The sequence below is a fragment of the Odocoileus virginianus genome, chromosome 17 (genome assembly GCF_023699985.2).
Source record: "Odocoileus virginianus isolate 20LAN1187 ecotype Illinois chromosome 17, Ovbor_1.2, whole genome shotgun sequence".
NCBI classification, from domain to species: domain Eukaryota; kingdom Metazoa; phylum Chordata; class Mammalia; order Artiodactyla; family Cervidae; genus Odocoileus; species Odocoileus virginianus.
In genome coordinates this window covers 57,924,450-57,948,959 of record NC_069690.1, presented here as the reverse complement: position 1 = coordinate 57,948,959, position 24,510 = coordinate 57,924,450, and the positions used below count along the sequence as shown (strand labels likewise).

Below are 24,510 nucleotides of genomic sequence, written 5' to 3'. Positions count from 1 at the left end.
CCAGACGGACGCACGTCTCCCTCGCTTGCTGAAGTGGGAGCTTCTCGGAAGCAGTGAGCTTGCGGAGGTCTAGGGTGATGGGAGCTGGAGGAGGGCGGAGCCTCCGCAGCTCTGCGTCTCTCCAGCCTGTGGTCTGGGGAGCTGAGTGAAAATGCCTGCGGTGGGGTTTTCTGCAGCTCCTGCTTTTTGCAGCCTTGAAAACCGCATCAGAGTCACGTCTGCTGGTCTCTTATTGGATTGCTCTTCCAGCGATGGGCAGGTAAGTGAATTAAGGAGTGTTGGCATGTGCCTTTGTGATTTTTTCCTTTGGTCTACTTCTAAAACATGAAGGCAGGGTGTTTTCTGATGGTGTAATTCAACCAGGTTTTGTGTCTCCTGGAATGCGTTTTCTTGTTTTTGTCAGAGGAGAACCTGGGGTGGGGGTGGGGGGGTGGTCTTCTTTTCCTATGGCTAGAAGACTTCATTGTTGTTTTGGCCATCTCTTTCTTTAGTCTCTGTGCCAGAAATGGTTTTTTTGTTTGTTTGTTTTTTCCTCTTTCTTTTGCTGTTTCTTCATATGGTGATTTGGTGGGTTTTAGTTTGAGTCAGTTGTGTTAAGGAAGTAACTAATCATTCATTGCTGTGATGTAATAATTCATTGGTATGTTAAAGTTTTCCATAAGGTGTTTTTCTCCATAAATAGTTATCTTTCTTGACGTCTGTCTAGTAAGAGCTGTGTTAGAAACGAAGAGGAGAGATGTAGGAACTGAGTTAGGAATGAAGAGGAGAGAACTGTTGCTTGCTCAAAAGACATCTGGAGAGGCTTTTTCACAGGCAAGATATACTTTAGTTTCATTTTGTTTTGTTTTATCTGGGAGAACTACAGGGCTGTATCAGCTGGGATCGGTCACCTGTATTGGAATCTGTATGTCGTGATCCAGACAAGTCACATTTGTTCACTCCACCCTAGAGTATCTCGAGTAAAATAGCCTTCGCTGTGTATTTAACTGCGGCCCCTGGATGGGAATTGTTGGAATCAGGCCATTTATCTGTATGGATTCTCACAATCAGATCCAGCGTTTAGCATCCTTCTGGTGCACAGTACAGCTCTGTGTATTGTCAGGAATTAACTCAGTGACGTGTATTAAATGGCCATAGGAGCTCCAGGAATAGGAAAGTAAATGGTGAGGTTTGAATTCTTAAAAAACGTGTAGGGAAATCTAAATGAGGAGAGAATTGAGACGACCTGTTGCAATGAAGGTGGCTCTGAATAGCTTTCTCTGGCAAATCTTGTATATTAACGTGTATATGTGGAATCTAGAAAAAAATGGTAGAGATGGTCTTGTTTGCAAAGAAGAGATGGAGACACAGACATTTGTTGGCGGGGGTGGGGTGAATTGGGAGATTGGGACGGACATATAGGCTGCTGATTCTGTGTGTACAACAGATAACTGGTGAGAACCTACGCTATAGCACAGGGACCTCTACCTGCTGCCCCGTGGTGACCTAACTGGGGAGAAAATCCAGAAAAGAGAGGATATGTGTAAACATACAGCTGATTCCCTGCTGAACAACAGAAAGTGACACAGCATCGTGAAGCAGCTGTGTTCCAATAAGAAAGGCTTTCTCTGTGTTGACTACCATCAAGCTTGTTGCTTGCTGGCTTTATACACTTCGGCAGAATTAATATGGGTTTTGGATTTTGAAGCCACAGAAAGAAAGGTCTCGTTATATGGGGCTATGTGGTAACACAATCAATTCTTTTCTAAAACCTTTACTTTTAATTAGAGGATAATTGCTTTACAATATAGTGTTGGTCTCTGCCATTCGTCATCATGGATCAGCCACAGGTATACATATGTGCCCTTCTTCTTGACCCCCTCCCACCTCCCTCCCCATTCCACCCCTCGAGGTTGTCACAGAGCACCGGCTTTGGGCTCCTAACCCAGCCAGTTCTGTTCCTGAGTTTCTGCAGTGACTCCTTTTCTTTAATGAGACCATGCAGATTGTTTCTTGAAGTGATTATAATTATTATCATTTCATTGCTCTTTCTCGTGTTATCCCATGGTTCTGGCATCAGTCTGGTAAGGTAGGTATTGATGTTACTATTAACACACCATATTATAGTTGAAGATAGTAAGGGTCGGATGAAAAGTGACCCCGGAGTCTCTTTGCAAGTGGAGAAGCCAGGTATAAGCTGGTCTTTACAGACCCAGAATCCCATACCTCCGCTCTGCATTCTCTCTGGTCCCCTCTACACTTCATCCACTGGGGAATAGAGGAAAAGCTGTCACATGGGTGTTTGGGGACCTGGATTCTCATTCTGACCAGGCCATTGTGGAGGCTGTCTAATGGTGAGCAGTCCTTGAAGTCTGCGGATGGTTTTCCTGCAAGGAGGAAATCAGGTTTGATTCTTCGCTTTCTGCACAGCCTCCACGCCTCTGGGCAGGGCCTTCGTTGGGCTTTGTTGGCCCTGTAGTGTCCCTACAAACAGAGGAAGGGAGAGAAAGCAAGCCTGTGCGTGTTCCGTCAGCTCTGCTTTGGGCTTTCCTCCAAGTGTGAAGAGACAGGCGCTGCTAGTGGGGAAAACCCTGGGTCCTTATAAGACGAGTTGGTCTGATCACTTGTTGTTCACTCAGCCGTGTCCGACTCTTTTTGACTCCATGGTCTGCAAAATGCCAGGCTTCCTTGACCTTCACTGTCTCCCAGAGTTTGTTCACACTCATGTGCATAGGGTTGATGATGCCATCCAACCATCTTGTCCTCTGTCGCCCACTTTCTCCTGTCCTCAATCTTTCCCAGCATCGGGGTCTTTTCCAAGGAGCCAGTTGTTTGCATCAGGTGGCCAATGTGTTGGAGCTTTAGCTTCAGCATCAGTCCTTCCAGTGATGCTTCAGGGTGGATTTCCTTTAGGACTGACTGGCTTGATCATATCTCGAGCTGGCATTTCTCAGTCTGTTCTTGTAAACTCATCAACAGAAATGTTGGAGCCAAGTTCTCCTGTGGTTTCAGCCTAGGGACAACGAATACGTCGATTACTTTCCATCTGGCTCGCAGAGAAGGGACAGCCTCCTTGCATGAACCCTTCTGTTATCTTAATCCTCTTTGGAACAGCGCAAAAGTAAATCAATAATGCTCTCCCCTTCTCCAGGCATTGTGACTGATGGCAGGTGGCTGAGAATGGGCAGGGCGGAGCAGTGGAGAGGGGGATTTTGGTTCTCCCTGCCTGCTTTACTGCATCGGCTCATCACAGACCCGTTTAGACGGTGCTGTGTGCTGAGAGAGGCAGGACTGCACTTGACTGAGATCTGGCGTTGTTGCTTGTTAGTCACTCAGTTGTGTCTGACTCTGCGACCAGACTGTAGCCCGCCAGACTCCTCTGTCCATGGGGCTCTCCGGGCGTGAATACTGGAGTGGGTTGCCATTTCCTCCTCCAGGGGATCTTCCCGACCCAGGGACTGAACCTGCATCTCCTGCACTGGCAGGCAGATTCCTTACCACTGAGCCACCAGGGAAGCCCTGATGGACACAATAAAGGGAAGCCTGTAGCCAACACCACCTACCATGGTCGTGGACAAGAGGGGATACAGGAGGCTGGGCTGCCGAACTCCCAGCAAAGAGGGACAGGCGGGTCTCCCTGGGTCAAGGGAGTTGGCATCCTTCGGGGACCTCTCATGAACTCCGGGAAGCCCTCACCCATGACCTCTGTCTGCACACGGAAGTTCTGCCCCGCCCGGCAACTATGCCTCGTCACTCACAGCCTTCCTGGTGGGAAGCGGGGCTCTGAATGCAGGGATGAGACTTGGGCTCCCATCCCATCATTTCTTCGCTGCCGTCTCTGTGCCTGCTCTCACGCTGTGATTTTTTAGACCTTAACGTTATCCTTCCATCTTTCCCTGTAGGCAAGAAGCGAAACCCTGGCCTTAAAATTCCCAAAGAAGCATTTGAACAACCTCAGACCAGTTCCACGTAAGTTGGCAAGATTGCCGTCTTAATCCAAATGCTTGCGCTTTACAGGTTTCCGGGGAATGGAGTTCCTTTTCAGACTGGTGAGTAATGCTTTGACTGGGTAGGCAGTTATTAGAAAGGAGAGCCCCTGGATGCGGGGAGGCCAAGGACTCTTAGAGTTCTGAGACCTGAAACAATCTTAGTTGGTCAGTCTACATGGAACGGGTACCTTTGAGCTTAGTTGGCTAAAAATTTGACAGCCGTGTTTGGCAGATGGCGTTGTTCGGTTGCTAAGTCGTGTCTGACTCTTTGTGACCCCAGGGACTGCAGCCCACCAGGCTCCTCTGTCCATGGGATTTCCCAGGCAAGGATACTGGAGCAGGTAGCCATTTCCTCCCCCAGGGGATCTTCCCTACCCAGGGATGATTGGCAGGCAGGTTCTTTACCACTGGGCCTCCAGGGAATCCCTGGCAGATGGGGTCTTAAATAAATTCAGAAAGGTCACTGGATGGGGACTTCTTCCTTTTCCATTTTATCTGAATAACCCCCTGAGGGAGCCACCACTGTAAGCTTTGGGTTGGGGTAGATAGGTGGTACTTGGTGAGGACGCAGCATCCTGAGTTAGATCTTATTCCGTATGAGCAGAAGGCAAACGGGAGATACAGGACCACACCTTATGAACTAAGCCATAGGTCCAAGGCCCTAAGACACCCCAAGCCCTGGTGAAGCGGGACTTCTACTCCCGGAGCTGCCCTTATTTCTTTGTCTCTGTGCTTTGGGGGGAGGGTATTGCCTAGCTGGGGGCACGGTCAAGTGAAAGACACTCAGTTGTGTCCGGCTCTTTGCGACCCCTTGGACTATACAGTCCATGGAATCTTCCAGGCCAGAATACTGGAGTGGGTAGCTGTTCCCTTCTCCAGAGTATCTTCCAAACCCAGATGTCAAACCCAGGTATCCCACATTGCAGGCGGATTCTTTACCAGCTGAGCCACACGGGAAGCCCAGCTCGGGGCAGGACCATATCAAAGCATCTACGGGGGAGGAAAGGAAATTCCAAGAAAAAAATTATAGCAGAGGTAGCATAATAGCCATTCCAATGGAAACTTAAAAAAAAAAAACAACATTTATTGATTTGGCTAAGTTGGGTCTTAGTTGCAACAAGTGAAAAGCATTCCAGACCTGCTTCCCAGGTGACACAGTGGTAAAGAATCCATCTGCCAATGCAGGAGACGCAGGAGATGCAGATTCAATCCCAGGGTTGTGAAGATCCCCTGGAGGAAGAAATGGCAACTGAATCCAGTATTCATGCCTGGACAATCCCATGGACAGAGGGGCTTGGTGGGCCACAGACCATGGGGTTGCAAAGTCGGACACGGCTGGGCGACTGAGCCCTGCAGTGTGGTGGGTGCCCAGGCTGACTTTGTGGGGCCGGCAAACATGCTCTTGGAACGGGACTCGTCTGTACGTTGGAATTTACTGTCATCTCTTCTGCATCTCCATCTTGTTACTTCCTGATTATTGTGCAGATGGAATCATGCATATCCTTTCTGAGACCGGCCTTTTTCTTTCAGCATCATTCCCTTGAGGTTTATTCGAGTTGCTGCATGTACCCACAGATTATTCTTTGTTATTGCTGAATGCCATTCCGTGGGGTGGATACACCAGTGTGTTAAAGCCTTCAGCCTCTGAAAGCCTTTGAAGGAGATACAAATAGTTTCTGGTTTGGGGCTGTTATAAATAAATGTGCTGTGAACATTCCCATGTAAGTTCGTGCATAAAAATAAGTCTTCATTTTTCTGGGATGTATGTCCAACAGTGCAATTATGGGTCGTATGGTAAGTCCATTTTTAGTTTTGAGAGAATTGCCAAGTATTTTCCAGAGTGCTTGTACCAAATTACATTCTTACCAAAAAATATGAATGGCCCAGTTTCTCCTCAGAACTGTTTTCATTTTAACCATTCTGGTAGATGTGATATATCATTGCCGTGTTAATTTTCATTTCTCTAATGGCTATTGATACTGAATACTTTTGGTGTTTATTTCCCGTCCATGTGTCTTCTTCAGTGAAATGTCTATGCACTTATTTGTCTATTATCCAATCAGATTTATTTTTAATCTTGAGTTTTGAGGGTTCTTCCTATATCCTCGATGCAAAAAGTTTCTCAGGTGTGTGACTCAGGAACACTGTCTCCCAGTCATAATGCTTCTTTCCATCTCTCTCTATTGATGACGCCCAGTCTGTCATCAGTTTTTCCCCTTATGAGTTATGTTTTTGGTGACGGGTCTAAGAACCCTTTCCCTATGCTTGTGTCCTAAAGATTTTCTCCTCTGTTCTTTTCTAGAAGTTTACAGATTTACATATTAGATTTAAGTCTGTGATACATTTGGAGTTTAATTTTTGTACAAGGCATGGGGTTTCAGTTGGGCTTTATTTTTTAGCCAGTGGATTTCACTGGCTAAAGTTGCTCCAACACCAGTTGCCGAAAAGACTATCCCTGCTCCACTGAGTTGTTTTTGCTCATTTTTAAGATGTTAACTGGGCATATTTGTGTGGATCTGTTTCTGGGTTTTCTGTTCTGCTCCATCGATCTCTGGGTCTGCTCCTCCAGTGAGAACCAAACATGGAACAGCAGACTGGTTCCAAATAGGAAAAGGAGTACATCAAGGCTGTATATTGTCACCCTGCTTATTTAACTTATATGCAGAGTACATCATGAGAAACACTGGGCTGGAAGAAGCACAAGCTGGAATCAAGATTGCCGGGAGAAATATCAATAACCTCAGATATGCAGATGACACTACCCTTGTGGCAGGAAGTGAAGAGGAACTAAAGAGCCTCTTGATGAAAGTGAAAGAGGAGAGTGAAAAAGTTGGCTTAAAGTTCAGCATTCAAAAAACTAAGATCATGGCATCCGATCCCATCGCTTCATGGGAAATAGATGGGGAAACAGTGGAAACAGTGACTGACTTTATTTTTTGCAGCTCCAAAATCACTGCAGATGGTGACTGCAGCCATGAAATTAAAAGACGCTTACTCCTTGGAAGGAAAGTTATGACCAACCTAGACAGCATATTGAAAAGCAGAGACATTACTTTGCCAACAAAGGTCCGTCTAGTCAAGGCTATGGTTTTTCCAGTAGTCATGTATGGATGTGAGAGTTGGACTGTGAAGAAAGCTGAACGCGGAAGAATTGATGCTTTTGAACTGTGGTGTTGGAGAAGACTCTTGAGAGTGCCTTGGACTGTGAGGAGATCCAACCAGTCCATCCTAAAGGAGGTCAGTCCTGGGTGTTCATTGGAAGGACTGATGCTGAAGCTGACACTCCAGTACTTTGGCCACCTGATGCGAAAAACTGACTCATTTGGAAAGACCCTGATGCTGGGAAAGGTTGAAGGGAGGAGGAGATGGGGATGACAGAGGATGAGGTGGTTGGATGGCATCACCAACACGATGGACATGAGTTTGAGCAAGCTCTGGGAGTTGGTGATGGACAGGGAGGCCTGGCGTGCTGCGGTCTGTGGGGTCACAGAGAGTCGGACACGACGGAACTGACTGACTGCCCTCTGCCTGTCTCACCCTGTCTTGATTACTGCAGCTATAGATTAAACCTTAACATTGGGAAAAGTGATTCTTCTCACTTTGTTTTCTTTTTGAAAACCCTTTAGATTATTCTAGGGCTTTCATCGTTTCCTGTTACTTTTAGAATAAGCTTATCTATATCTACAAATAAACTCACTGAGATTTTTGGTAGGAATTGTGTTGAACCAAGATATCGATTGAGGGAGAATTGGCATCTTTATTTCACTGTCTTCCAATCCATGAACGTGGTAGATTTCTTCAAGTATTTAGATTCCCTTTGATTTCTTCCATCAGTATTTTATAGTTTTCATCATATAGATTCTCTGCATTCAGTTTTATTAGGATTTATACCTAAGTGTTTCTTTTTTTTTAAAGCAATAAAAATTGTGTTCCATTTTTAAATTTTGATTTCCACTTTAGAAATTTAGAAATGCAATTTATTTTTAAGATATTTTTATTAATTTGTTGTGCTGGGTGTTTGTTGTGTCGTGTGGGATCTAGTTCGCTGACCAGGGACCAAACCCAGGCCCCCTGCATTGGGAATGTGGAGTCTTAGCCCCTGGACCACTGAGGAGGTCACTGCAATTGATTTTTGAGTTGATTGCATACCCTGTGACCTTACTAAACTCAGCTATTAGTTCCAGGAACTTTTCTGGTAGATTTCCTACAGTTTTCTGTGTAGACAGTCATACTTTCTGTAAAAAGACTGTTTTATTTCTTTCTCTTCTGTTTGTTTTCAACCTTTATTTTCTTACCTTATCTGAGTGGCAAGAATGTTCAGTACTACATCAAATAAGATTGCTTTGTTTTCCATCTTAGAGAGAAAGCATTTAATCTTGCTTTGTTTTCCATCTTAGAGAGAAAGCATTTACTCTTCCACCATTAAGCATGATGTGAAGTCCTCACAGACGTTGTTTAGGAGGTTGAAGAAGTTCCTCTCTGGTTGAAGTGTACTCAGCCAGAATTCAGATTTCATCATGAATGTGTGTTGAATTTTGTTGAGTGATTTTTTTGTGCATCAGTTGATGTGATCTTGGAGTTTTCTTCTTTGTCCTGTCGATATGTATTACTTTGATTGATTGTTTGAAAGTGTTTGCGTGTTTGTTCGGCGGCATGGAGCGTTAGCTGTGGCTCTTGCCTCTTCATCGCCTTGTGTGGGATCTTCCAGTTCTGGAACGCAGGCTCAGTTGTTGTGGCCCTTGGAGTTAGTCGCTTCATGGCGAGTGGGGTCTTGGTTCTCCCACCAGGGATCGAACCCACATCCCCTGCCCTGCAGGGCGGATTCCTAACCGCTGGACCACCAAGGAAGTTCCAGCATTGGTTGATTTTTAAAATATTGCACTAGCCTTGCATACGTTGAATAATCCCACTTGGTTTTGGTATACTATATTTTTATACACTGCTGGATTTAATTTCTGCAGATATTGAAGATTTTTGTGCCTGAAGTCGATAAGAGATGTTGATCTATAGAGGCTTTGTGTGTGTATATATATGTGTATGTGCTATTATGTTCTGGTTTTGGTATTTAAGATAATACTGACCTTATAAAATGTGTTGGTTAGAATACCTTCTTCTGTTTTCTGGTAGACATTGTATAAGATAGGTGGTAATTCTTTAAAAAACAATGTTGAGCTATAATTTATATATAATACTATTTTAGTTTCAGGTTACAAAATAATGGTTTCATATATGCAATTAAGAAAAAAAAATTTGCTGAAATTTCTCCTGTGAGACAAAATGGGCTTGTGTATTTCTTCTTCCAGAGGTTTTTAATGACACATTCAATAGGTTTAATAATTATTGGATAATTCAGATGATCTATCTCATTGTGGCTAAGTTTTGGTAGTTTGTGATTTTCAAGGAATTGGCCCATTTCTTCTAAGTTCTTGAATTTATGAAAGTAAAGTTGCTCATGGTATTTCCTTGTTATTCTCTTAATGACGACAGATATATTGTGACATTGTCTTCTTTTTTACTGATACTGATAATCCATGTCTTCTTCCTTTTTATCTGTGTTAGTCTTGCTAGAGATTTATCCATTTTATTGATTTTAAAAGAGCCAACTTTTATTTTCCTGCTTTCAATTTTATTGATTTCTGCTCTTATCTTTATTATTTCCTTTGGGATATATTCTCATATCAGCCTTCCAGCTATCTTAGATTCATCTTGCCTTAAAAATCTGCTAGTCTTTCCCTTCTTCTAATTTATATTAATAGTCTGTGTTTTTAGTAAATTTCTGAAAACTAACATAAACCCTCACTTGGCATTAAAAAATGAATAAAAAGCTATGCAAAAGTAAAGGTAGGTTCTCTGCTGTCTAACCCTCGCGTGGTGGGACAAACCTTGACTACACGCTTCCGTTTCATCATGTCGAGCCAGGGTCGCTCTGTGATATCAACGGTCTCACGTCAGCTCAGGAAAGGCTTGTGATATACTGTTGTTGTTATTGTTATTATATTAATACTGAGGCTGAAATCTGTGCTCCTCAAGAAGTGGTTTCCGCATTTTGAGTTTTCCTTGGCAGTTTTTTGAGGCTGGCTTGGTGATTTTTGCCATTTATACCCAGCCACCTCCTGTTGGACCGCACGCAAATAGGCTGGGACAGCCCGTTCTTCGGGCCATGCGTGTGGCCTCCTCTCGGAGTCCCTGAATCAGTGTCTGTGACTCGGGTCTCTGGGCTGTTCCCCCACTGGATGGGCAGCAACTATTCCTAGTTCTAACTTGATTCTGTGCTGGCCAGCATTCTTTCAGTTAATCCTCACGAGAGACTCTGCTCGCTTTATAAGTGAGACGGCAGACCTGTCCCGGGCTCAGGTGTCCTTCTCAAAGCCGCTGACCCCAGAGAGCCCAGACTCTGGTGCTGGAATACGTGGGTTCACATTTGGGAGCTGAGCTTCCTTGCTTGAATATCTGAGGCAAGTCACCCAAGTTTCCTAAGCCTTAGTTTCCCCCTGTGAAAAACAGAAACAAACATGGCTGTGGTTGCTATGGGGATTACATGTCACGGTCCATATTAAGTGTCCAGCCCAGGGCTTGTTCCAGGGTAATTTCTCAGTGATGTGGCTCTCGGCGTTGTTGTTATTATTATTATTTCACTTAATAAGTGGGAGAGCTGGCATACGGACTGAGGGCTCTCTGACCCTCAAGTACGTGCTCTTAGCCACATGTTAGACTGCTGGCGACCAGAGCCAAATAGTCCATGAGAGGCGGGATCTCTTACTTTGTAGCTGAGAAGACTTCATGGCGTGGCTCTGTGTTCCAAAGTCACCATCTCACTGAGTGACCTTGAATTTTTAGCCTGTGTCGGTGTCAATTTTTCACGTTAAAACAGGGCTAATATTGGGACTTCCTTGGTGGTCCAGTGGTTAAAACTCCGTGTTGCCAAGGCAGGAGGCCCAGGTTCAATCCCTGGTCGGGAAGCTAGACCCCACACGCCACAACTAAGGATCCCACATGCCGCAACTAAGGCCCAGCACAGTTAAATAAATCTTTGAAAAAGTAAAGCTAATACCTCTGAGAGCTGTGAAAATTAAAAAAGACTTTGGATTTAAAGGGTCTTGCATGGTCTATGACTCACGTAGGTGCTTTATATTATCATTAGATAATAAGTAAATATTGTTATTTATAGGCAAATAATGCATGCATGCTCAGTCACTTGAGTCATGTCCAACTCTTTGTGACCCCAGGGACTGTAGCCCGCCAGGCTCCTCTGTCCATGGAATTCTCCAGTCAAGAATACTGGGGTGGGTTGCCATGCTTTCCTGAAGGGGGATCTTCCCCACCCAGGAATTGAACCCAAGTCTCCTGCATTGCAGGAGGATTCTTTACTGCTGAGATGCCGGGGAATCCCAGGCAAATAATAATTGTAATAGTAACCAGTAAACTCGTTACTTGTGTAGAAGTATAAATAAATATTTTCATAAACCAAAGCTGGCTGTTTATATAAAAGAATCATAGCAGGTGGCCTTTGGAATACCTTTGGCCTCACAGGGTTAGGAGTTGTGTAATAAGTTCGCTTCTTTCCCCGGAGGACTAAAATATTGAATAAGTAACACAGAATGTCCACCCGCAGTTTAAACCTCAGTGCCCTAGACAGACGAATGTACCCTGGGCTGGTTACAGTGTCAACTCATCCAAGACAAGCTGTCCACCTCAGGCCATCACTTGTTGCTTCTGGCCCCCTTGCCGGGCCCAAAGCCTTTGTGGTGGGGTTGGTGATCTGTTACACTCGAGGGGGTCTGGGTGGGCAGGTTCCTTGGATTCAGTCGGGTGTGGACTGAATCATAGCTTCAGCACTCGGGAACAAGATAGCTTAAGTCTAAGTCAAACAGGTTTTCATCTGGAATGTGGGAGCAGTGACTGCTGGGTGTGTGTGTGCGTGTGTGTGTGTGTGTGCGTGTGTGTGTGTGTGTGTATATGTGTGTGTGTGTGTCTTTCAATGACAGGAAATGCAAGGAAAGCACTTAACCCAGTTTTCAGGGTCTATACCCTCTTCTCCTTAGGTCAGGGCTGAGACTCGGATGACATGAATTTTATTTTCAGCCCTGTTGAGGACTGTGTGTTCAGCATATCGCTGAGTTTTTCTGGGTTTCATTTTTCTCATTCTGGAAAATGGCACAAAACCCTCCTATTAGGTAGAGTTATAATGCAAGGTTAGAATAAAACTGGAATCAGCAAACTTTTTGTGCCAAAGACCAGATAGTAAATATTTGGGGCTACCAGGCCACAATGGCCTCTGCCGAAGATTCTTGTTTGTTTTTTGCAACCCTTTAAATGTGTAAAATTCACCCATAGCTGGGTCGCAGACTGTAATTTATTTATGGGCTTCCCTGGTAGCTCAGCGATTAAGAATCCTCCTGCAATGTGGGAGCCGCAGGAGACATGGGTTCAATCCCAGGGCTGGGAAGATCCCTTGGAGGAGGGCTTGGCAACTCACTTCAGTGTTCTTGCCTGGAGAATCCCATGGACAGAGGAGCCTTGTGGGCTATGGTCCACGGGATGTCAAAGAGTCGGACCCTGATGAAGTGACTTAGCACGCACGCACTGACTGATTTGGGGGGCCCTTGTATGAATGCTAGCATATCAGAGCGGGAAGAGGTCTCACCCAGCAGCCTCGCTGGGTGGCATGCCCTCGGAGGTAGCCCCGAATGATTAACTAGTGACCTTTCCTGTTGCTTTGTTCTTTACAAAAGGAAGGGTCTGAACAATTGCAAAGGATTTTTCACTTTTTATATTAGTCACATATTTAAATAATATTTGCCTTTATTTCAAGGTTCCATTATGATTAGTACGAGCAAATTATGACAACTAAACAAAAAGAGCTTCGGAGGTTTTAAGAGTTAGAAATCAGATTTTTCAGAAAGTTTGATTCCTCTGGAAGGTGTTTCTGAAGAAAAATTCCCTGCTTAGAAACACAGGATTTACAAAAACGTCACCTCTGTGTGCAGTGTGTGTGTGTGTGTGTATGTATGTGTGTGCGGTATATATGTATGTGTGTGGTGTGTATGTATGTATATGTATGTGTGTATATGTATGTGTGTGGTATTTGTGTGTGTGGTGTATATGTATGTATATGTATGTGTGTATATGTATGTGTGTGTATATGTATGTGTGTGCATGCATGTGTGCAGTATATGTGTGTGTGGTATATATGTATGTGTCTGTGTGGTGTATATGTATATCTGTGTATGTGTGTGGTGTATATGTATATGTGTGTGTGTGGTGTGTATGTATGTGTCTGGTGTATATGTGTGTGCGTGTGGCGTATATGTATGTATGTGTGTATATGTATGTGTGTGCATGCACGTGTGTGGTGTATATGTATGTGTGCTCATGTGCGCATGTGGTGTATATGTATGTGTGTGTGTGGTGTATATGTATGTGTATGTATGTGTTTGTGTGCATGTATGTATGTGTGTGGTGTATATGTATGTATATGTATGTGCGTGTGTGTGGTGTATATGTATGTATATGTATGTGTTTGTGTATATATGTGTGTGTGTATGTATGTATGTGTGTGTGTTCCTCTTTATCCCTGCCTCTCAGTCCGGGTTTTAAATTAATTTAGAAAAGCCTTAGTTTGTGTTTTCTATACCTTTCAAAAAGATTGCCATTAAAACCTTAGGTTGATGTATTATCTATGTTCATGTCCCTACATTTTTGTTATTGTTTTATTTAGTTAGTTTCAGTAGGAGGGGTAGAATTATACACGGTAACCCACCAGTTTCCTCTGTCCATGGGATTCTCCAGGCAAGAGTACTGGAGTGGGTTGCCATGCCCTCCTCCAGGGGATCTTCCTGACCCGGGGATTGAACCCAGGCCTCTGAAATTGTGGGTGGATTCTTTACTGTTAGTGCCACCTAGGAAGCCTATAGGGGTGTTTGTGTATGTGTATTGTTATGTGAATAATTAGGCTATTCCTGTAAGCCCCTGTGTAAGTAGTTATATTATATATAATTATTTTATATAATATATGTATGCTGTTACATATAGTATAGTTTATATATATGCATATTTATTTTTGAATGTATGCCAGCATTCTGCTAGTAAGCATTTGGCTTAGAACACCTCCTTTGACACAGGAGGACGTGTACTAATATCTTTGTAAGAAAGAAGAAATGGAAATTCAGAGACTGTGGTTTCTAAGAACATGTGTTTTGTTCCAAATCCCACACTATTCACCTGTTTATGCTACTTTATTTTACTCATGAGCTTTCATCTTATTTTTAAGGAGAACTCTCTGCAGTCTCACAGGATTTGGGAAGGTCACGGTCAACTGAATATCTCATGTTTTCCCTTTCTCTTTTGCAGGCCACCTCGAGATTTAGACTCCAAAGCTTGCATTTCTATTGGAAATCAGGTGAGAAAAATCATGTCTGCCGGTTAATGTCTTGACCCTTTTATATGTATGCTTTGCGACCAACCAGTGGGAAAAAATGTATTTTCCATAACATGCTGTCAGGGGTGGGTCAATAATGTTTGGATGTAAACAGAAGTGGTCTGTGGAGCAGTTGCTATTTTAAATGTCAAATTGGGATCGGTTGTGGTTGTGATGGGGGATCTCTGAGGTGAAGAGATGGTTCGTTTTGGGCTGTGCCCTCTGAAGTCCAGGCCTAGAGCTAGTCGCCAGGAGTCAGCAAGCGGACCTGAGGGGCCATTGAGGGTCAGATGAAGACCCGCCGTGCGGGGTCAGCGCTGGCTCCCCTCGCCGTTCGGAGCCTGAGCTGGAACTGGACCTCAGTCTTGCCCGGGGCAGACGGGGGGCCCGCGGTGGGCATCTGCCCATCTCCCGGGTTCTTCTTGCTTTCAGTGGTGGCTTGGCAAAGCTTCTAGGCCAGAAGGTTCTGGACCAGAAAAGACCCTTGGACTGCTCAGAGAAACCAGAGGGAGGACAGGGTAGCTTGCGTCTGGTTTGTTTGCTTTTTTCCTATTGCTGAGCGCCGAAGAATCGATGCTTTCGAACTATGGTGTTGGAGAAGACTCTTGAGCATCCCTTGGACTGCAAGGAGATCCAGCCAGTCCATCAGAAAGGAGATCAGTTCTGAATATTCATCGGAAGGATGATGCTGAAGCTGAAACTCCAATATTTTGACTACCTGATGTGAAGAGCTGACTCATTGGAAAAGACCCTGATGCTGGGAAAGATTGAGGGCAGGAGGAGAAGGGGATGACAGAGGATGAGATGGTTGGATGGCATTACCGAGTCAATGGACATGAGTTTGGGTGGACTCCGGGAGTTGGTGATGGACAGGGAGGCCTGGCGTGCTGCGATTCATGGGGTCAAAAAGAGTCAGACACGACTGAGCGACTGAACTAAACTGCCTATTGCACCCTTGCTTTTCTCTCCTGCAGAACTTTGAGGTGAAGGCGGATGACCTGGAGCCCATCGTGGAGCTGGGCCGGGGGGCGTACGGGGTGGTGGAGAAGATGCGGCACGTGCCCAGTGAGCAGATAATGGCGGTGAAGGTAGCGTTCACATTCCCCAGACGTTTTCTGGTCCTGGTCCGTATGTTTGTCCTTCTCAGCTGCAAATGGGCTACTTTCATAGAAGTAAGATAATCCTCCATGGGGTGAGACAGAAAAGCCTATTTGTGGTGAACGATATTTCCCTCCAAATATGTCAAAAATGCCTCCTTGGTATGAGTTGCAGCAACTGGGTTTTTTTGAACCGCTGAATCCTGCCCCCTCTTTTTAATTGTTTTATGCAACCACCACATCATGCTTCCCTGGCGGCTTGTGTCTGTGATGCAGGAGATGTGGGTTCGATCCCTGGGCTGGGAAAATCCCCTAGAGAAAGAAATGGCTACTGATGCCAGTATTCTTGCCTGGAGAATTCCATGGACAGAGGAGCATGGTGGGCTACAGTCCATGGGGTCGCAAGAGTGGGACATGACTTAGTGACTAAACCAGCACCACCCCTGTCCACATCATCACACGTGAAAGAGTCACAGTACTCCCTCACTGCCATCTACTACCAGGTCCCAATGAACGTTACCTTGATTGTTCCACAGCTGTCATTGCTGTTTTTTCTCCCGTTGGTTTTTCAAATCAGAATCCAAATGCAGGCTTACACATGGCATTTGGTTTTGTGTCTCACGAGTCTCTTTTTAAACTTTATTCTGTTGCTTTTAAAGAATCTGTCCCTGAAAATCAGGAAACCCAAACTGAGACACAAAATTGCCTCCATTTGTGGAAACACGAGGGTAAAGTCATCTTGAGCAAATTTGCATAGTTTTGGAGCTATAAAAAGAAATTTAGGATCATCGCATATTTCTTGAGTAGATGCTGGGAGGACCTTGGAGCAGGCCCAGTGTGTTCATTCTAGATGGGCTGTCAGGCATGTGGCCGGTCAGATGACCTGGATTCCTTCTTTTTGGAGAATGCTGGCATCTTTCGCTTACCTTGTAGATTTTTCAGTTTTTTCTCCTGCAGGCCCTTTGCTCCGCAGGCAAACAATGTGGAAGCCTCGTGATATCATATTGTCTTGTCATTTAATGACACGGTCGTGTTATCTCTGGGGCTGCATTTACTGGTGTGGTTAGTCTCTCTTCTCTTAGCAGAGAGAGACGTGAACAGTGTCTCCATTTCAGTTCAACTCCTCCTTATCCCATTCCTCAATCAACTAACTCTCCTGCAGTTTCTATTTAGTCCAAATATTTTTACCTGTTCAAAAAAAGGGAATTTTGGCTTTTTTTTTTCTTTTTTGTATGAGCCCAAATCAACCCCAAATCAATGAATACTCTGGCCTCTTTGCACTAAACCCACAGGATAAACCAGACTGTTTTGTAACTTGGCAATGCCTTCCCAAACATCTGCACACTCTCCACAGTAGATGATCAGTTTGCTTCTCTCCTGGGGATTATTCAGTAAATCAAGTGAATAACAGTCTTCCTTACTTTTCATTTGTTACAGATAGGTCATCCCTTAGGGTAGGTATTTGAATAGTTGTTGCTAGCAGCTGTACTGTGAATTTTCCTACTGTTCTCGGGAGGGGATCCTTGTCGACAGACCCATCCTCAGGGCAGTAACGGTCCATTTTCCATGCATTCCCATCAGCGGATCCGGGCCACGGTCAACAGCCAAGAGCAGAAGCGGCTACTGATGGATCTGGATATCTCCATGAGGACCGTGGACTGTCCCTTCACGGTCACCTTTTATGGCGCACTCTTCCGAGAGGTAGGTGGTAGTCCCTTCAAAGCTGCAAGGCAAGCGGTAACTGAAAAAGACATTTCCCCGATCACACAAACACCTGCGCAGTCACAGGGCGCTTCCTTGTCCAACTTGTCTTCTGTAGAGAGTTTCATGCTTGTGAAATGTTGGTGCAAAGTTAGCTTGAAACCATGATATTTTCCAATGTGTTTAGCCCTTTCAAAATGCTGGGGTTCCCTTTCTCCTTCCTGTTCTGGTTTGTCTCTCTTGGCAGAACGGTCTCTATCAATTTACAGATGGATTTGTATCAGTCCCTTGAAATCTCAAATGCTCTGATCTTTTGGCCTCATGATAAGCTCCAGGCAGCCTTGTACAGTGGATGGCCTCATATTTGCTTCTTTTTTCTAATTCTGCTTTTCACTTTACGATGATATGACTTGTCATCCCCTCCCCTTTCTAAACAATTTTTTATTAGGGAATACTTGATTTACAGTGTTGTTAGATTTCTGCTATACAACACAGTGAATCAGCTCTGTGTGTATATATACTCGCACTTTTTAAGATATTTTTCCCCTCATAGCCTTGTAATACAGAGTATTTGAGTAGAGTTTCCTATGCTATACATAGGTCCTTATTGTTATCTGTTTTCCTCTCCCTCTTATAACCAGCCTTTAAATGATAAACTGTTGCCAGTGGTCAGTGTGGGCAGTCAGGCATAGTGGTCATCACTCCCAGAGCAGGGCCCCCCACCTCCGTGATCTAATGCCTGATGATCTGAGGTGGAGCTGATGTGATAGTAATAGAAGCCAAGTGCACAGTAAGCGTAATGCACTTGAGTCATCCTGAAACCACGCCCCCCCCACCCGACTCTGGTCCATGGATAAATGATCTTCCACAAAATTGGTCCCTGTTGCCAAAAAGCCTGGAGACTGCTGTCTTAGATAACAGTAACTGTAAAGGCTTGGGTCGCTGGGATCCTGTAGCTTGTGGGTGTTAGCATTTAGAACCTAGTTTTCATTAAGGAGTGGGTGATCACAGGCCGGTCTGTTTGGCTGTCTGCTAGCTTGCTTTTTGGAGGTAATATTGTCCGTTTATAAATTTCATTGAAATCTCAAAGGACACTGTGCATTTCCTCCAAAAACTCAAGCAGGAAGTGGCCCGTTCCTCCTGACAGATGCTAACTGCTTCCTCTTTTTCTCCCCTTTCCATCCTCTCTGACCATCCCCGAACCAACCGGCCTCCAGGGGGATGTCTGGATCTGCATGGAGCTCATGGACACATCCCTAGATAAATTCTACAAACAAGTGATCGATAAAGGCCAAACGATTCCAGAGGACATCTTAGGGAAAATAGCAGTTTCTGTGAGTACATCGCGAGCCCCAGCCCCATCCAAGGAGCGCAGGGAAGTCTGGGCCTTGTGTGTGTCTGTTTCCTCCGTACCGAACCACCGCCTGGACCGGAGCACCCGTCCTGTCTGTGTGTGTTGATTGCACGAGTGCGTCTGTGGATGCATCGATGGATGCTTCTCTTTCTGGGCTTGACCTCCACGAGGTTCTGCTCCTGACCTGGCCTGGGAGGCTTTCAGCTGAAGTGCCTCTGAGCAGCACGTTCATCGGCTAGGACCACCTTCCTGGTGTCTGTGTTCTGATGCTGGTTTATCTTGATTTTCGTTTGTGGAGTTGTAAATGGTTGCTTAGGATTAATGGGCACAGGAGGGGGCAAGAAGACAAGGAAGCTGCTCCCTTCACGGCTACTGAGGCCCAGGAGGGAGGAGGGGAAAAGACGCTGGGGGTCAAGGTCGAGAAGCGGAACATCCCAGTGAGACCGCCTCGCTGCACTCTGGCGTCATCTCTCTGCTGGGCAGGGTCTAATTCGTACGACTTCCATGTATTTTCCTGGCTAGGAATACCACTGTTGGAGAAAATACCTCCCCTTGCGACTGTAAGCCAGGGATAATAAATGTGGATTTACTTAAGATGCAGTTGCTTTCCAGTGATGGGGGACATGAATCCACCGTGTGTTTCTCTTGCAGATTGTAAAAGCCTTAGAACATTTACACAGTAAGCTGTCTGTCATTCACCGAGGTAAGTGTCTGTGACGCTGCCTTAGCTGTTCCTTTTATCAATTTTATTTCTTTCACCTGAGTTTTATTATTTTTTTTTTCTCCCCAGTGGATGAAATTGAGTCAGGCGAGAGAACAGAGGCAGGGTTTTCGTTTGGGATTGGATAGCAGATCATATAAGGAGCTGCTCATGATTGTGTCTGAGGACATCAGGGGACATGAGCTGTGTATTAGGCCTAACTTGAATATGAACTGCCTGTTGCCAAGGAGAGTGGCGCTGTTACCCACTGAGAATTTTAGAGAATATGATAAAAATTCCCCTAGTATTGGCCATCGCCAGAGAGCTTGTTAGAAAAGCAGAATCTTGAGTCCCAAGACTAACTGAGTCAGAACCTCCATTTTTAACAAGATCCCTGGGTAATTCTTGGGCCGTGAGGCTCTGAGAAGTTCTGGTATAAAGCGTGGAACTTTCAGACAGCGGGAGTCAGGACAGGATGAAAAGGCTGGCGGATGTGTCTTCCTCTGCCCCCCCCCCCCCCCCCCCCCCCGTCTCTCTGCTGACCTGTTATCTCTTCATCCATCATCCATCCGTCCATCCATCCATCCATCCATCCGTCCATCCATCCATCCATCCATCCATCCATCCATCCATCCATCCGTCCACCCAGACATCCTTTCTTCCATGCCTTCATCCATCCGTGTAACTTGTGTAGTTATTTCCCAGCATTTATACAGCACTGTATTTATACAGCACTACAATAGATGTCCTGACAGGTATCTATGAAGAAAATATGTTCTTATCCAAATTCTACATAGGAGTTCTTGGTAGAGGAGTGAGGCAAATATACAACAGACACATGGGGGGAAAAACCCACGTTAGAAATACGAAAGTACCAACCGCCGAAGTTGTGTAGGTAGAATAGGAAACATGGACGTGATCAGCACTGGGTGAGCAGAGTCAAGGAATGCGTCTCGGAAGAGGCATGTACACTCAGCTTTCCAAAAAAATGTGTGAACAGTGTTGGTGGCTGATAGCTTCTTGTGACCTGATCACTGTTGTACTCTGAGCCTGAAATACTGTAAGATGTCTCAAAAAACATGCCTGTTACGATGGCTTTTACTGACTATTACTATCAAAAATGGGGAAAATGTCAAGGAAGAAGAGGTCAAAAGGAAAGCGGGGAGGAATCCAGTTAAGAAAAGGGACGCAGATTACCCACAATGTGAAGCTGAATTTTAAAGGCTTTTTTCAAAGTTATGAAACAGTTCATTCATAGCAGAGAATGTTTATAAACTGTAGAAGATAATAAAATGAAATTTGTCTATTTGCTGTTTAAGGGAAAATTACAAAGGATAATTTTTACAGTTTTTCTAATAACTTTTTTCTTTTGAGTATGTGCCCTTTGTGAAACTGTCACTTAGGAAGAAAATTAACTTTATTTTCTAAATTTCTGATTTCATCATCCATACATAATGATGGTTCATCTGGCTGGGAGGGTGTCTTTTATCTTTTCAGACTGAAGAGCTCATTTAAGAGCTGTGAAGCAAACCCTCTCTGGTGATGGTGGTTTAGTCACTCAGTCATGTCCGACTCTTGTGACCCCGTGGACTGTAGCCCACTAGGCTCCTCTGTCCATGGGATTCTCCAGGCAAGGATACTGGAGCAGGGTGCCATTTCCTCCTCCAGGAGATCTTCCCGATCCAGGGGTCGAACCTGCGTCTCCTGCATTGCAGGCGGATTCTTTCCTCTGGGAAGTCCACTCTGCCCACATGCATGTTCTGTGACCCGCCTCCTGGTCTGGAATATCTGGGTTTATGACGAGTTACGCCTGTGACTTCTGACACAGCTCTTGCAGAAGCATATTTTATGTATTATGTCTCAGTCTGCCGTTTCAGCCCACTGAATGCAGAATAGATCATTATGAACTGGTCTTTTAAAGCATTATCATCATCAGAACCCTTAGCACAAGCTCTACCTTCATAATAAATGCCTGGGGGCACAACACGGTCTTATTCGTGGCAGGAACAGCGTGGTAATTGGCAGATCTCTAGGGCTTGTGCCTCTAGCGTAACAGAGACAGTCTGCCCAGGGAACTGGGCGTTCCACTCAGGCCTCAAGGTCTAAGCTCTCACCACCTGTACGGGAGCGATGAAGATGAGAAATTAGAGGAAGCAGTTGTTTCCATTGATGGATTCTCAGTCTGACGAGAAGGACAGAGCATGAAATAGAAAGCAGACCACTCACCCAAGATCCATCAGAACCAGAATTAATGACATGAGACCGGATGAGCTAATGAGAAATGTTTTTGTGACTCTACTCATGCTGAACACTGTTACTATCATTTTAGGGTCTGTCTTTCATGTATATATAAGTATGTCCTTGGTCTTTCTTTTTAAGTTTTCCGTAACCCAAGTCAACTTAGTAAACTCTGCTTTTGTAAACCGAAGTAAAAATATTAAGTCAACCTTAAAAATGCATTCCCGTATGTAGTAGGTGCAGACAAATACTGCTTGGTGATGCCACTTATACAGGGACCTAGAATAGTCAAATTGATGGCGTCAGAAAGTACACTGGTAGATGCCAAGGTCAGGATGGTGGGGAGGGCAGGGAGAATGGGCGCTGAGTGTTTAATGGGGACAGCGCTTCAGTTTAGGAAGGTGGGAAATCCAGGAGATGGATGACGGTGAGTGTCGCACGATAGTATGAATATACCTGGTGCCTCTGAACCGGACAGTTATATGGTAAAAACAGTATGCTTTATGTTATGTGACTTCCACCACGATAAAAAGGAAAACATTAAAAGATTTTAATGACAAGGAAATCAAGTTGCTTTTCCCCCTTTCTTCTAGGCTTTGGTGTTTTTCCTTCTTTTTTAAAAAAGTCACGTTCTATCGGAGTGTAGTTTGCGTTGTGTAACTGGGGTGGCATTGCTCCTCCAGATGACCTTGAGGGCGAGCCGGGGGGGCGGGCGTGGAGGCCCCAGGCCCCTGGTGGCAGAGAGCTGCTGCTGCGCCCCCAGGCTCCCAACCGTCTCCCAACCTTCTCCGCTTGCAGACGTCAAGCCCTCCAATGTGCTCATCAACGCCCTGGGCCAGGTGAAGATGTGCGACTTCGGAATCAGCGGCTACCTGGTCGACTCCGTGGCTAAAACCATCGATGCCGGATGCAAACCGTACATGGCCGTGAGTACAGCGCCTGGGGGTGGCGTTGGGAGTGCAGCTGCCTTCAAACCCTGCCAGGAAACACGACCTGGGCGGCCAAGGAGGGAGCATTGAAATATGCCCCAGGCACAAGAAGTATCTGCACCTTCTTCTGAGATATCTCCTGTCTAAAATCCCGAGTCCCTTCCTTCTCTTACATTAATAAAAAAAAAAAATCAGAGGAAGAGGTATACTCTTTGAAAAAGCATTACATAAAACTCACCCAGTTTTCCACTCTGGGTTGCAGGGATGTGCTACCTTGTTTGTTGAGAGTAGAACAGAGAGAAGAATTTCAATTCCCCAAGCAAGTCCACTAGGTTAGTCTCGAGGGAGCCTCGTAGCTATGAAGATTCATTGCTCTTGGCAGAGACCTTGGGATTCCCTTTAAGTTAAGGGACTTCTACTGTAAACATTCTATTTGGAAATGAACACGTGCTTGGAATTTAAAAGCTTTGTGGCCACGATTACCTAAAAGCGGTTGAGGTCTGTTAATACCCGACAGTAGCCCAGCGACCCTTGCGGATCGTTTTTACTGAGTCTGGACTGTGGGTATTTTATTCATCTATTTGGCTGCCTTGAGTCTTAGTTGCAGGGTGCAAGCTTAGTTGCCTTGCAGCCTACAGGATCTTAGTTCCCCGACCAGGGATCGAACCCGTGTCCCCCGCCCAGGAGGAGGATGCTTAACCACTGGACTGCCAAGGAAGTTGGCAGTCTTTTAAACGAGGAAACCTCCAGGCGGGCAGAGTAATGGTATGCTGTATAGCATGCTCTTTGTAAGGCCAAACTGAAGTTGCTTGTGAGTTGTGAGGGGACTCTGATGCATTGTCGTCTCCAAGAAAAGATGTCTGTAAACGCCGTGGAGATGTCGGTCTTCACTGTCATGAGTGAGACTCCTGGCCTAGGAGGCATGTTAATGGCTCACAACAGCTCACTTGGTGACCACTGCCACCCCACCCCCGAGACTTTTCTGAGACAAGAATGTCATCTCAGTTGTCTTTTTCTGTCTCCTTTCCAGCCCGAGAGAATAAACCCAGAGCTCAACCAGAAGGGATACAGTGTGAAGTCCGACATCTGGAGTTTGGGCATCACCATGGTAGTGTGTGATAATAATTGTGGACGGGGAGGGCAGGGGGGTTGGGGCGTGAGGCTGGGGTCGGGTGGACCTCAAGAGCAAGAGGTGGATGCCCTTGAAGCTGATCTGAGAGAGCAAGATTGTCTGCAGAGCGGGGCGGCAGAAACCCTGAGCCGGAACTGGGCAAACCCCAGTTCTCCCCATTCTGCCTCCAAGGAGGTGTGTGCCCTTGAGGGACTGATGGAGTCACACCGACTGTCTCGCTGTCCTCAGCTGTAAAACGAGAGGGTCTGGCTGCTGTTCCCGAGAGCTGTCCTTATGGTTTAAATTTAAACTAATCAAGCATGCAGAAGCCTAGGCTACTCCAAGAGCACAAATCTATGTGGACCTTGATAGGGCTTTTAAAAAAATTTGTGTTCTGTATCGGAGCATGTTTTGTTAGTTGCTTAGTTGTTTCTGACTCTGCAACCCCATGGACTGCAGCCTGCCAGGCTCCTCTGTCCATGGGATTTCCGAGGCAAGAACCCTGGACTGGGTGGCCGTTCCCTTCTCCAGGGGATCTTCCTGACCCAGGGGTTGAACCCAGGTCTCCCGCATCGCAGGCAGATTCTTTGCCCTCTCAGCCACATAGCTGATTAACAGTGCTGTGTTGGTTTTGGGTGTACAGTGAAGTGATGCAGTCACACTTGCATCTATTTGTTTCCGATTCCTTCCCCTCTTGGGTTATTACAGAGCGTTGGGCAGACTTCCCTGTGCTGTCCTGCAGGTCCTCGTGGGTTGTCTGTTTTAAATACAGCACGTCCATCCCAAACTCCAATCTCTGCCACCCGTCCTCGACCCTGATTTGGAGAGCTTTGCTATGCCAGGCATGGGCTCAGCTTCTCGGAGTATGGTTATGGGAGAAGCCTGGGCTGTTGACTGCAGGTGGAGCCCCAACGCATACTAACAAACAGGCTAATTTCCTCAGGCACAGCCCCGAGGTCATATGCAGTGAGAGCCTGATTTGTAACTGCTGATCG

General features: G+C 45.5%; 1 protein-coding gene across 1 annotated transcript in view; it reads left to right on the top strand.

Moving 5' to 3' along the window:
* MAP2K6 (mitogen-activated protein kinase kinase 6) overlaps positions 1 to 24,510 on the top strand; it is a 101,949-nt gene that overhangs the window by 63,736 nt on the left and 13,703 nt on the right. The window contains exons 2-9 of the mRNA XM_070480069.1: positions 3,882 to 3,948; positions 14,319 to 14,367; positions 15,360 to 15,473; positions 17,064 to 17,183; positions 18,401 to 18,517; positions 19,189 to 19,240; positions 22,274 to 22,401; positions 23,435 to 23,512. Coding sequence (XP_070336170.1) covers positions 3,882 to 3,948; positions 14,319 to 14,367; positions 15,360 to 15,473; positions 17,064 to 17,183; positions 18,401 to 18,517; positions 19,189 to 19,240; positions 22,274 to 22,401; positions 23,435 to 23,512 — 725 coding nt within the window. The remainder of the gene's footprint in view (positions 1 to 3,881; positions 3,949 to 14,318; positions 14,368 to 15,359; positions 15,474 to 17,063; positions 17,184 to 18,400; positions 18,518 to 19,188; positions 19,241 to 22,273; positions 22,402 to 23,434; positions 23,513 to 24,510) is intronic.